The following is a 13,810-nucleotide window of genomic DNA, read 5'->3' on the forward strand; positions in this document are numbered from 1 at the left end:
CCTCTAAAAATCACTCCTCCCTTTCTCTTTGTGCGGAGTGCTGAAGAGGAGTGTGTGGGGGGGGGGGGTAGGTAGGCCTTCCCCAGCTGGGCTATTCGTGCCAACTTGCACGTGCCGAAAGTCAGGAGGTATGACTCAGACTGGATACCCTACACTCAGCACTACGATCTACACCCAAACACACCCTGAACCTAACACCATCCTGCCTGGGTGCGTGTTGGTTGGTGGAGGACGGAGGGTGGAGGATGGAGGGTGGAGGGTGGAAGCAAAGACAAAGAGAAAGAAACAGCCAAACAGACAGATGCAAGGTTGAAAGAACAAGGTGATGCCTATAATATGAACAATGTGTTAACAGTCTGTTACTCATTATAGACAGACAGATGGAAATATGAAGTACATTAATAGATACATATACATCCTACATATAGTTACACACTCTTATAGAGGATGTGCAACCATTTTCTTTTATCATATCAAATACAAAAAAGGCACTGTCAATTATTTTACTATATATATATATATATATATATATATATATCATATCATATTTCATGAAATTAGTGATATCCAAAACAATTGTGTGCCTGGTTTGTTGATAAAAAAAACAACACAAAACTAGGCAAAAATAATAATAATAAACTAACCATAATAGGAGATTCCAGTAATACATTAGTCTTATTTGTTTAACCAGGCTGAAAACCTCTGTGTTGCTTCTGCTCTGTTTAATGGGAGCTGCTCAGTGCAGCTTTGCAGCCTCTTGTCCTGCCCACCAATAAACCCAGTGACCCTCAGTGAACAATCCAATACTGTATGCATACTAGCATGTATGTGTGCAGAGGGAAAATCAATGAAAGTGTGCTTCTGCATTTGTTGCCAGTGTGTGCATTTGTTCAGTGTCTTTGCCTCTGTGCATATGTGATGAGAAACAGGGAAGTGTGTGTTGTTGGGGGGGGGGGGACGACAGGAAGAGAAAAAAAGAAAGTGAAAGATAAACCGACAGAGAGCAAAAAGAGGGGGAAGGAGAAAGACTGAGAGTTACAGAGTGTGTCAGATCAGATGACCTTGATGCCATTGGACTGTGGGGCAGTATGCGTTGAGGGTGGGGGTGTATGGAGGTAGATGGGAGCAGGAGGTGGAGTCAGCTGACAGGAAGAGATAGGAGGAGGGGAAAGGACCCTCATGTTAAGACAGTGATGCTCATGTGAGTTGCTTAATGGCTCTTAGATAAAAGCTTCCTCCCACTGTAGAGAGGTGATGAAGGTGCAGAAATAGTGGAATCAGTTCTCGTAAAGATTATTCACCCATGGTACCCTTCAAACGGTTCTCTATTGGCTTCTGTGTGTTTCATACACACAGACCTCCCACTACCGATGCGCTGGTAATATTTAAATGTTGAATCGTTTCGGTGTGTGAGGGTTTTATGTCAGGAGTTAGTTGAGAAAAGAAAAAGAAAGATGACTCAGGCTTAGTCATATGCAAGCCAACCCAACACACACTGCTGCGGATGGACTTTTGTTGTCAGTCATCCCTCCTACAACCAAGACCTTTCCTCTGTGCTGCTGAGAAACAGTGAGCGTAAGACAAAGAAGTGAGAGCGATGGAGAGAGAGAGGGAGCGAGAGAGAGAGAGAGACGAAGGCGTGAAACAACTCTTTTGGACGATAATTTGACTAGATTGTGAGATGAAGTGATCGATGTGAGAATTGGAGTGTCTCTTTTATCTTCTCTCAAGAAGATAATGCCAGGTTACAGCAGGTTTACCGTGAGTAACATACTTGTTCATGTTTTCCATTTCATTTTCACCCCCCAAAAAAAGTTGAGATACTTCAACTGTTTTTTTTCCAATTTCTCTTGAGCTCTTATTGTCATGTGAAGTGAACACAGTTACATTAAAAGTGAACATGGCTACAGACTGTATGCCTTCTAGTTATGATGTAATCTGTCACGTTGTTCTCTTATCTAGAGTAGAAGTAACCCATTGGGCTCCGGAAGTGATTTCAGGACAGCTCTCTTGGGCAAACCTGAATGGCAGCATGTTGGTGTTGTTTCTGTATATGGCTTTAATCCCACAATAACATCTTAAAGCCAATAGCATATTTTATGGCCTTGTCTATCATTGTTATAAACAAGCACGTGTTTAAATCAAGACTAGTCTTCCTTTAGTTTAGTTTTACCTAGCATCTGCATCTGCATCACATTTTTGGAACAGCCAAATTTGCGTTCGAGGAGGTTCCTTCTATGTGGATGTGTAGGTCAAATCGTACTTCTTTGTTTTACTCATCTGTGTTTGTGGACGGTGACGAACTCACTCAGAGCTCGTGTTTTTACAATGTGAGGTCTTGTGTTTGAAGACGGACTTCTTCTCTCGGTCACAAGTTCAGCCTGTGTTTCTGTTTCTGTTTTTTTTATGTTCATTTAAAAATGGTGACAGCGTCATAACCTTGTGGTATCATTCATTCATAGAACAGTTTATATTAGATCTAGTTGTGATGACTGCTGGTCTGTCGAAGTCTCTTTTAGCCTAACGACTGTTAGCTTTGAAAAATGATTTATTGTAGTTGAATAGCCGGTATCATTTTTTGATAAGAGTGCAGCGTTAAAGGACAGTCTGTTGGGTTTAGTGGTTCTTTAAAATGAGGAACTGTGCGCGGAGAGCATGTGATTCGGGGGTTGAGTCTAATCTTGTGCTCGAAATGCTGTGTCATTGCAGCCGGGGGGGGGGAGTGAGTGTAGAGCACAAGTGAGTCGGGTGAATGAAAGAGCATGTTTTCGAGTGTCCGCCCGTTGGTGTGTGTTGTTGGTGATAGAAGAGAGTGGGCATGTGTCAGATGACACATGTGCCCACCCAGTGGTGGAGGCAAGCGTCGTGGTGGGAGACACAATGATGAGGAAGATGACGATGCAGCTACGTCATCGCCACATGTGTTTTCTACCTCTCTTGCTCATTGCTCTCCCTCTCGCTCATTGGCACTCCCTGGTCACGTGACCTAATGCTGTACTTCTCCTCTCCTTCCCTTAGACAGCTTAAGCAGCGCTGCGTTTCTCCTTGGGATTGACGCTCATCTGTGTGTGTGTGAGTGTGTGTGTGTGTGTGTGTGTGTATATATATATACATATATATATATATATACATATATACGAATATGTGTGGCAACAGAGAGACAGACACATTTACAGGGCCAGAGAGCGGGTGCGTCAGAAAGTGTTGGAACGTAATGCAATAAGCTATGCTAGATAGAGAAAAGGCTCAGGAAACAAAACAGAGAGGCAAATCGAGAGAGGGAGGCAGAGGCACTTTGAGAAAGCCAGAGAAAATGAGGGATCAGGAGAAGCGGGGAAAGGCAAAGTAAGAGAAACAGGGAAAGGGCTACTGAAGTTGATCCAGCCATAGCACAGGGTAGCCGGCACATACTCGGCAATATAAGAGAAAATTATTACGCAGGAGCTGACAACGATCTGCATGGGGAAGACGGCCAGGTTCTCTACCCTTCCCCCCCTCCCCCCCTCTCGTCCTCCTGGTTAAATCTGCTCCAAAACTCCAGCAATGTTCGAGAGAAGAGAGGAGACGCCACAAGGCCGGTCAGCCAGCAACAGGGCGAGAGGAAACATCCAGCGATCATGACCACGTTGATAATGATAATGGCAATGACGCCAAGGCAGAACAATGGTGAGGAGAAAAATAACAAGAGGACGTTATCTGGTGGACAGGAGAGGACAGAAGTATCGCGTCCTCAGCAAACTGTAATGGGTTGCTTACTCGTGGTTGCTGTCTTCGTTTTGGCAACATCCTGCTGATCCTGTTTGTGCCCTTTTTCTGTTTTGCTCTCTTTATAGAATCAGTTGCATAATAACTGAGCGACTCGAGTTTCGTTCTCTTTTTGTCTTCTCTGTCTCCTCTCCTCCGTGTCTTCATCCGTTTCGTTCTCTTAATCCTGCTACTCTTTCTTGCTGATGTCGAAGTGTCATCCGCTGTTCCCTCTCCATCGCCCGGCGCAGTTGTCTCGCTCTTTAACCTCTGTTGTAATCATGTCGCCGTCGTTCTTGCATTTTTTTTCCACCTTGTAGGTGAGTGAATGATGAACAATTGTATATCAGGTGAACTTCAGCTTCCATCAGTCAGAAACCTTCCACCTCGTCTGTATCCTTCGGATCTTGGAGAAAGTTCCAGCAACACCGCCAGCAAGCCGTCTCCCTCTTCATCTACCAACCTTTCTCTTTCCTGTACATGCGTCCTTGCTAGAGGATCTATTATCAGCCACAGGTGTAAGATTGAAGCTTTTTGTTTGTTTTTCACCAATGTGAATGTGGATGGGGACGAAAATGGAGATCGAAGAACCATTATCGGTAGCTTCTCCTTTGGCCCAGGGCTGAGCCGAATCTAGACGCTCAAACATGGAACGAAATCTCCGTAAGGAAAACCAGATAACGTTTGCAGAAGGCATAAACAAGCATAAACATAACGTTGCTTTCCTTTGCTTCCTTTTTCCTGATGATGCCGTTGTGAGTTGAGATCGTGTATTCGCTTGGCAGCCGCTGGTTCGCCTCTGCACTCGAAAGCGGAGAAACTCTGTCATAGCCGAAATTGCCAAAACTGGACTTTTGAGGATAAACAAAACACAACATAGCCTTATATGTAGCATCATCTAATGCAGTAGGGCAAGTAGTGCTAAAGGGCGTGGATAGAGACAGAGAGGTTTTCTCATTGGTAAGAGCTCTGCTGCACTGTGCTGTTTCCTAGGCTGCCGCTACTAGCGACTCTCCCCCACAGCTCTCTCCGTTTCTGCTCACTGCACACTCCTCCATTCCATCGTACGTGCCCGCTGTGGCTCAGATAATGGCCTCTCGCTCTGCACACACTGAAGAGAGAGAGGAGTGGAGATGGAGGGAGAGGCTGCGTGAGAGGGAGGGGAATGGAGGGAGGGAGGGAGGGAGAGAGAGGGGAAGGTGGGGGCTGCGAAGAGAAGCCGACTGCATGTGTAGCCGAGAGAAAGAAAGAGGATATTGAAAAAGGGAAGGGAGGAGCAGACAGAGATAATGAGAAAGGAAAAAGAAGAGAACAGAAAGCGTCGACCATAAGAAGAAGCAAGAGAGAAATGAGAAACGTGTGTGCTGTGCTGGGGGGAGGTGTGTTGCGTGTGTGTGGTTGGCTGTGTGTGTGAATACATGCATGTGTATTTCGTCGCTCGCTCTGTCTGTGCGCTGCACAGACTTGAAGGAATAAAAAGGGAATACAACCCAACAAGAACGAATTGCTTGTGGGCAGCTCTGCCGGCAAGCAAGTCTCATGCTCCTCTCTGTCTTCTCTTCGGCTTTCTGCTCTCCGACCCGCAGCTCCGTCTGGACGTCTAGGATCACGTAAGTATGCGTCGCTGGTCCTCGGGCTCTCAGCCGGCTTCATATTGTCAGGGTCTCTGCTTCATGTTCCTGCTCTGCACGGCAGCAAAGGAAGGGGTGGGGGAAGGAGGAGGAGGACAAGAGCGAGGACATGGGGGGGGGGGGATGTTGTGTATCTGGGACTTAGGTTCAGCTGTCTACTCGCAAGCTGATCTTAACCCCCTCACCACCACTAGTATCTTCACAGGCTTTGTTTCCTCCCTCCAGTTACTGCAGTGTCAGTGTTAAACAGCCGTTGCTTTGCTCTCGCACGGAGATGTAAACGCTTATCTTGTTTAAAGGGTTCTTAGACCCAAGTGGTCCGGTCTACCAGGTTTTGCAAGGTCTGAGCCGGTTAGGTGTGTTTTCGTATACACTTCTTGGCGTGTACAAATTTTTTTTTTTTTTTTTTTTTTTTTTGTTTAATGTTTTTTTTTTTTTTTTTTTGTTTTTTTTGTGTGTAAAAAAAAAAAAGGTAATAAAAGAGAGAAAAATTTTTGGGAAAGAGTTGTGTTTTTTTTTTTTTAATTTTTTGGTAAAGGGTGTTTTTTTTATTGTGGGAGGCGCGTGCATAGGTGTAAACACTGTTAGATGTAGCGTAGCATTTCCATCCTGGACCGGCATGTGGACTCCCAAAAAAAAGTCAATCAAGGTTAATCAAACCCCCCGATCGTACAAGGATTCAAAGAGCTGTTATTTGTGTGCAGTGCAGTATTTGTTATCAGAACTGGCAAAGCAAAGAGTAAAGTCCATGTGTTCTAAGTGTGCAACTTGAGGTGCTTTAAACCCATGTGACATGTGTGTGTGTGTGTGTGTGTGTGTGTGTGTGTGGCAGCGTTTTGTGTATCTAACTGTGAGAAAAAGAGGAAAAGAGAGTGTCAGTGTGAGTGATATGCGTGATTGTAATATGTTACGTTGTGCAGTGTTGCAGTCACTGTTGTGTTTCAACACACTGCAGTTCTCATAACTGCCGTGCACAGCCTCCCCCCCCTTCCTCTTTCCCGTCTGATTCACTGATAGTGCAGACATGGGGCCTCTCACGTATTACATGCCGGCTGTTCACTGCCACCCCCACCTCCCCCTGCAACCCCACATCATCTCTCACCAATACCACCGCCACCCCCTGGGACCCCCAACAGACATGCGGCGCAGAAGGTGGATTCAAAAGACCAGAGCATACTGCCTGTCCAGTAATTAGCCACTTCAAAGGCTCATTTTAATAATACTCAAATGATGGGGAAGCTGGACGTCAGGCTCACTTCTCCTGTCATACAATGATGGATCTACAAACAGAAGCCATTTTCTTTCTTTTTTGAATCTCGTGAATCAGGAACTAGTTCACATTTATGTTGGGGTGTGAGACCGTCAGCTAGCCTGAGGTTAGTTTGTGTGTATGTGTAAGGAATTATTTATATCTCACTCTGTCTTTGTTCACTTTTTGTTATGTCATCTGTCAGGGAAGGATTGCACTTGCAAACAGGATTTTGATGCATGGAAGTGTCGGTTACAGTTAAGGCTACAGTACAATGTGAAGCATGCAGTCTAAAGTACACACATAGGTTGAAGACTTTGACCCAAAAAAAAGGTTGTTAATACAGTGTTGTTGGCTTCTATCTATGGGGCAAACACAATTATTTACATAGTAAGTCTGCCTTCGTTTTCTTCTCACGTGCTATTAGATATGTTGGAATACACTGTTCAGCCACAACATGAACTCTGTCAATGATTTCTGAGCCTGCCCTTGGATTATCTTTGTTTGTTGTTCCTCTCTAGACTCATTTGATAATAATCTACGGGGGGGCTAACCTGGGTTGAATACTGTTTGCAAGTACTATCTTAGGATTCAAGTGAATTTGAGCACGAAAATTGGCTTCAACATATAATTCAAAATAAATAATTCAGATTAGTAGTCATTTAGACTAGAATTAGAATAGACTGTGGCAATTACTTTTTAATTGTCTACACCTTTTTCTTTTTTTTCCACTACTGTAGTGAAACTCACCCTCTGGTGCTTCAAGCTGACTAAAATGAACTGAATGCTTTAAAAATGTAATTTGACACAAGTCCAGGTGATGGGTTTGCAGTTTTCAGTGTAACTAGTGGTACCTGTCCCAATTCTGACTCTGAGAGGAAGTGAGATATGTGACTGCACTGATCAGCTCCTGATAAGTGTTACCAACTGTCTGAGAAGGTCTTTAAACTTACTATTTGTAACTCTTAGCCAGCATGTTTATTAAATATTTCTACATATCACAGTTTCTTACGCTGTATACTGGGTTGCAGTGACTGCAAGGAATAGCAATAATAGCAGTTCAAAAGAATATTAGCATTTGTGCCATCTAAAATACAGATACAGTTTTTCCAGCCAAAGGTTGATTCAGTTATAGGGCAGGTGGTAATATCAGGAGCAGTCAGTTGTTGCTTATGTTATGCTATATACAGTAAATCACTTATAGGAAAAACAGATTTGTAAGTGTTTGTCAGGCCAAAACACTTTGAAAGAAGCCTTTATACAGTGCAGTAAAGCAGTGGTTCCCAAAGTGGGGACCGGGACACACAGGGGGTCTTGAGGGGTTTCCAGGGGGTCCCCAGCAAAAGGGGAATAGTTTATCTCTATTCACTATAATTCAGTCCATAATCGTGGTCTAATGTTTGTCAGTTTAGGGTCTTGACTTGAAACCATTGCAGTAAATTACACCAGCCAGGTGCCTCCTGTTTGACTATCAAAAATACATGTATGTACATACATCCGTTTGTTTGACAAATTGTATTTCTCAAGATTACACATTTTTCTTTTTTATAGTAAATTAAAATAAGGAATTATAGTCAAGCCTACAAAGCAGCTCCTTACACTCTTTACATCCCACCTGTGCAAGGTGCTAAAGCTAAAATTCTTGTCAGTAGTTTATCTGTACTTCTGCCTAGCTTGCACGGTTTCTGGAATCAGTTCTACAAAATAGTGCAAAAGTTGAGTTTACATTATTCCCAGGAACATTCCAAAGGATGTCTTGGGAGTTTCCTTTCTCAAATATTCCCAGAAAAATGTTTGGGTCTTTTGACTAGTGAGGAAAGATGTGCAAGTCAAGTCACTGAATATTTTCTTCACTTTCCTCACTGCATCAAGTTTTCATGTGGCGATCTCTCAACAGAAACTTTACAGTACTTTATAGTCACATGTTCCACTAAAGCTAGAGTGTGAAACTTTTACATATAAATACACGTCCGTTACATTCAAGCCCTTGCCAAATAGGTTCACACAATGCTGATTAAGCCTATCACCACCAGGGGTGGCTCTCTGTATTTCCCAGTATAGCGTTGTGGTGTTTGGTGTCTGTGGTGACATTCCCGCGCTGGAGTATCGGATGGATGCCAATACATCTGATTTGTACTCAGAACAAGCAGTTTAACTCCACAACGTTGTTTCATGAGCAGTACAGAAAGTGCTGTCAACCAACCTTGCACACTCACTTTTAGTTCTTATTCTTGTTCTGGCTCTCTGATTGGTTACACGGTATGTAAGTCTACCTGTATTACCCAATACCTTGACAGGCAGGAAGGGGGGAAAGACCACAGTGATGCAGCATTATTAAAGTAGGTATACTTTATTAATATCGCAAGGGGAAATCTATTTGTATGAATCCCACTGCTTTTCATAATCACGTTGGTAGTGTTTGTGTAATTACTCTCACTGTCAGAGGGGGAGACAGAAGTTCCACACTCCTGCTTTAACCATTCGAACATATAGGTCCATGACTTGTCTAACACTAGACAGACCATTCTGTCTGCATACACTGCTACATAGAAGTTGTCTTTCAAAGTTAAAATAGTAGCAATTGAAACAATTCTCCACAAAGACCAAAATAACCTAATTGTATCAGATTAACAGATAACATTTCTTGATTTGTTTCACTTACTAATTGTGTTCTTGAAAGAAAATATGAACTGTGCAATTGTACATTTTACTCTCTTGATTCTTCTCTACTTTGTAGTTTTTAATAAATTATGAAACCACCCACATTCCACCCACAAAAGGGTGATATGTTTAAACTCTAACTGCCTGCTTTGCATAGCCCAACTGATCTGGAGCACAGTGTCCATTTATAAACAACAGTGAAACTATGTCACACATGACCTGTGACTTTCCTGACAAAACACTTGCCTGTTATGAAACACGCCACTGAAGCAATAGGTAATGCAGTTTTCCATAGCCCTACTGACCTGACCCTGCAGCACTGTATGTTCTGTATGTGTGAAAGGTGGGAGGGAAACCCTTGATAAGAGCTGGGGAGAAGGGAATGGAGACTGATATTACTTTGATGATTGTTATTTATCATTCCGTCAAGTTATTCTTGGAATACAGATAGAAAATATCAATTTATTTTATTCAATTAAGCGATTAGTCAACACACACATAAGGTGATTATTCAAAATCATGCCTAATGTACAGTGTATAATGTTGTTTTACATATTTTGATAAGTTTTTATATATATATATATGTATTATTTATTTATTTTTTCCTTGCAAGAACTTGCTGCGCTAGCCTCAAATTGTATTATTATTATTATTATTTTATTCTCTATTATTGTGTTAAATATTCCAAATGTAAAGCACTTTGAGCTGCATTCTGTGTATGAAAGGTGCTATACAAATAAAGCTTATTATTATTATTATTATTATTATTATATTGGTCCTGGATTTATTGTATTCTTATAATTTTACTGACCTCGCTCCATGTCCATCTCTATGTTTTTCAGACTGTCCACGAAGTCACTTTAGTGGATGGCCCCAGAAGTGGAGGCCAGATGGAAATTGGGTCACATGACCGCCTCCAGGAAGGCGCGCTGAGCCTGGAACTGGCCAATGGGGTGAATCGCTACCCTAATGATGATACAACATCTATGGAAAAAGAGCAGCAGAGGGCAGGAAGCGTGCCGCCAAGGCAGTGCTGGGTGTCAGGACATGGCAAGGTCAGTGACACCCAGCAACCATGTTGGAACAGCAGCAGCGGTACCCCTGGTGAACCTGTCCACCACGCAGATATGGAGGATGCCCACAATCTGGTGGCTTTTTCTGCTATTGCTGGCTCCTTGCCTCGTTCTTCCTCCTCTTCCTGCCTCGTGCAGCCTAACACAGCCCAGCTGTATGAGAAGTTCACCAAGGAGATGGGCACTGAGGGGGCTCAGATCAAACTCTCTGCAGGAGCTCCTGAGGGAAGCTGCCAAACTCCAGAAGACCTGAACACTCTACAGACAGCACTGAGCCAAGCCAAACATGGACACAAGCCCCCTAACTGCAACTGTGATGGGCCTGACTGTCCAGACTATCTTGAGTGGCTGGAGAAGAAGATTAAGTTGGCAACCAATGAGGATCAAGGTGCCTGCAAGATGACTGATGTTCCCCCACACTTACAGCCTCACCTACAGCAACCCCATTTGCAGCATCACCCTCAGCCCTACCCCCAGATGAATGGTGGCCACCATCTGTCTGCTTCATACCCCCAGCAGCAACAGGGAACTCAGGGCCCTCGCCTAGACCAAGTGCCCTGCTCCAAACCCCCAATTCCCTGCTCTCCCCAGGTGCTCTTCATAGCCAAGGAAAAGAACGTCAGTCTTCAGACAGCCATTGCCATAGAAGCTCTTACACAGTTATCTGGTACTGGTCCGCTAGCTGCCGGTTCTCCAGGTCAAGCTCCCTACCACAGTAACCTCCATCACCACCAACATACCCAGAATTTCCCATCTCAGCCCCCCAATGGCACTAGCTTGATCCCTTCCTCTCCCAGCAACCACTCATCTTCCTCACGCTCACAATCCGTCCCTCCGGGACTGCACACCATTCAGCAGGCCCAAGTGTCCTGTGAGCACCATAGGCCCCAATCCCAGGGCCAGCCACCCCATGCTTCCCCTCTCCAATCCTCTACCTCTCCCTTCCCAAGTCAGGGAATACATCCAGGCTTCAGCCCTAATCCCCAGCAGTGGCAGCAGGGCTCAGGCAGAGGCTCTGAACAGAGGAACCCATGGATGTGTATAAAGTCTGAGCCCCAGTCTCACTACGCTGCTGCACCTCACAGTAGCTCGGACCCCATGTCAGAGCTCAAACAGCTGCTTGGTGACACCAGTGGTAAGTTCAGCAATGCCCATTTCAAGCTTCCAGTCACACAGCAGATTAGCTTGAACCAGAACGGAGGTATCCAGGGCCAGGACAACCCTGCATTGGTTAGAATAAAGCAAGAACCAGACGCTGGTGAGCACCTCCATCACACTGCCTCCATGGCACATTACGGCATGGCTAATGGTCAGCAGCATGGTCAGCACTATGCGGGCACTCCCCTGTCTCCTGGCCAAGCAGCTATTAGCCACTCCACTCAGGCAGCTCTGCAACAGCACCTTCACTACAAGAGGAACCTTTTCTCTAACCACTCCCCTGGCTTTGGAGCACCAGGCCCTCATGCACCTCTAAAAAAATGGTGGCCACAGATGGAGGCAGAAGGTTTTCCACATCTGGCCATCAAACAGGAACCCAAGGAACCCAAAAAGAGAAAAAGCAGCCAAGGATCTCCTGTCATAAAAGCTATGAGTGGGATGCTTGGAGTCCCTCCCCTGCCCAAACCCAAACAGATAATCATCAAGAAGACCAAGCAGAAAGCCTCCATGCCAACCTTCCTGCCTCAGAATCAGATCACCGTACAAAAACCATCAGTCCTCATGATGGACAGAGCCCTGGCCCTGACCAGCCTGCAGCCAGGTTCTCTCCCCTCTCTGCCCCTCCACAGTAACCCCACTCAGGCTGCTGCTGCAGGCCTCCCTGCCCCAGTCCAATCTCAGGTATCCATTTCCAATTACTCAATTACTTCCTCTTCCACTGCTTCTGCTTTGTCAGAAAACACTCCAGCCCTCATGGGCCCTCTGCCCCCACCAGTGGCCCCTGTAGCCAATGCTAAGTCAGAGGGAGTTGGCAGCCTTGCCTCCAGTAACACCAGCACCACCACACCTATGACCTCCACATCTTCATCCAGCACCTCACAATTACAGAGTGTCATCAACATAGACCCGAAGTACGAAGAACTTATCCGTCAGTTTGAGGCTGAATTTGGGGACTCAGCCCCAGATGCACCTGCCAGTCAGCCCATGGAGGAGACTGCTACAGCCCCTCAGCTGAAGAATCAGTCCCAGAACGGTCCTCAGGACCTCAGTCCCACATCATCTTCCACCTCCAAGTCGGCTCCCTTAATTGTCTCCACTCAAGCCAGCTCCATACCTCATCCAGATGATCAGGAGATGGTAGTCAGCAAGGATAAGTTAGGGCCCCAAAGTGAAGCATCCTTGAACCAGGCATCCACAGAAATCCCTATGGGGGATGTCGCTCCGCATCATCAAGCCATTCTGGACAAGCAGCAGCAGCCAAGTGTGTTAGAGGATACGTTCAGCGTGCCGTGTTCTCCGCTGCCCAAACGCATGAAGATCGAAGCCTCGGGTGATATAGCAGTACTTTCCACTACATGCTATTCTGAAGAGGACACGCCCACTAAGGACAGTCTGCCTTCTTCTCCATCTCTCAGAGGCTTCCTAGAGTCTCCTCTGCGCTACCTGGACACCCCTACCAAGACCATACTGAGTACTCCTTCCAAGGATCTACAGTCAGAGTTCCCCACCTGCACCTGTGTGGGTAAGTCAGTGTGTTGGTGTCTGTCTATGGTTGTGTGTATCCAGGGGGTGAGGTTGCTGACCATCAACTTACTGTATTTGGATACTGTATAGCACTTTACACAAGTATAAATAATAGTATTAATAATCAAACAAATATCATACCACACCAAACATTTTACATTCATCTCTTAGTGGAGATAAATTAAAGTAAGTCTGTAAGTAAAGTCAATTTGACCAATGTTAGATAGTAAAGGCTTTTCTCTGAAGTGCCTTAAAGCAACAAGGGAGCATGCGTATTCTGCAAGGAGGACTCTTTTGGGAAACATTTTCTAAATCTAAAAATTATCAAGTTTTGTTTTACCACTTGAGCTAAACATTAATGAACCTATAATTCTGTTAGTGCTTTACTCTACTCATTTAACTACCCAGGCTCACTACTATGCTTTTCAGTCCCCCTCTGCTTCAGCTTCTCTGTCTGGATGCTTGTTGAGTGTATCTAAGAATGTGTGTGTTGCCAGGGTGTGTGGCTGCAACCATCCAGACTGCGACATTGTGGGGCACTAAAGGCAGCGGGCAGGAACAATAGCAGTGGTGGCAGAAGGAGCCTTCTGTGTGGGTTTGGGTCTGGTAGGCAAGCAGAACAGAGCCTTTGTTAGACAGAAAGAGGTTTAGTCCCATAGTTTGGGTATTACCCTGCTCATGTTATTTGGTTACAACAGTAGGTGGTCCTACACTAGAAATCTATGGTAATGTATAGATCATACTATATACCACATACTTAAAATAATTAA

General features: G+C 44.8%; 1 protein-coding gene across 7 annotated transcripts in view; it reads left to right on the forward strand.

Annotated features, from left to right (window-relative positions):
- Positions 1 to 13,810, forward strand: part of tet3 (tet methylcytosine dioxygenase 3) — a 44,410-nt gene that overhangs the window by 12,643 nt on the left and 17,957 nt on the right. For 3 of the 7 annotated variants that reach the window (XM_039802400.1, XM_039802403.1, XM_039802406.1), the window contains one exon: positions 10,128 to 13,038. In XM_039802400.1, coding sequence (XP_039658334.1) covers positions 10,128 to 13,038 — 2,911 coding nt within the window. Of the gene's footprint in view, positions 1 to 1,456; positions 1,762 to 2,916; positions 3,667 to 4,951; positions 5,355 to 5,962; positions 6,752 to 10,127; positions 13,039 to 13,810 lie in introns of those variants that run through there. The other 4 variants (XM_039802401.1, XM_039802402.1, XM_039802404.1 and 1 more) reach the window with 4 other exon arrangements.

The sequence above is a fragment of the Perca fluviatilis genome, chromosome 6 (genome assembly GCF_010015445.1).
Source record: "Perca fluviatilis chromosome 6, GENO_Pfluv_1.0, whole genome shotgun sequence".
Classification (NCBI taxonomy): domain Eukaryota; kingdom Metazoa; phylum Chordata; class Actinopteri; order Perciformes; family Percidae; genus Perca; species Perca fluviatilis.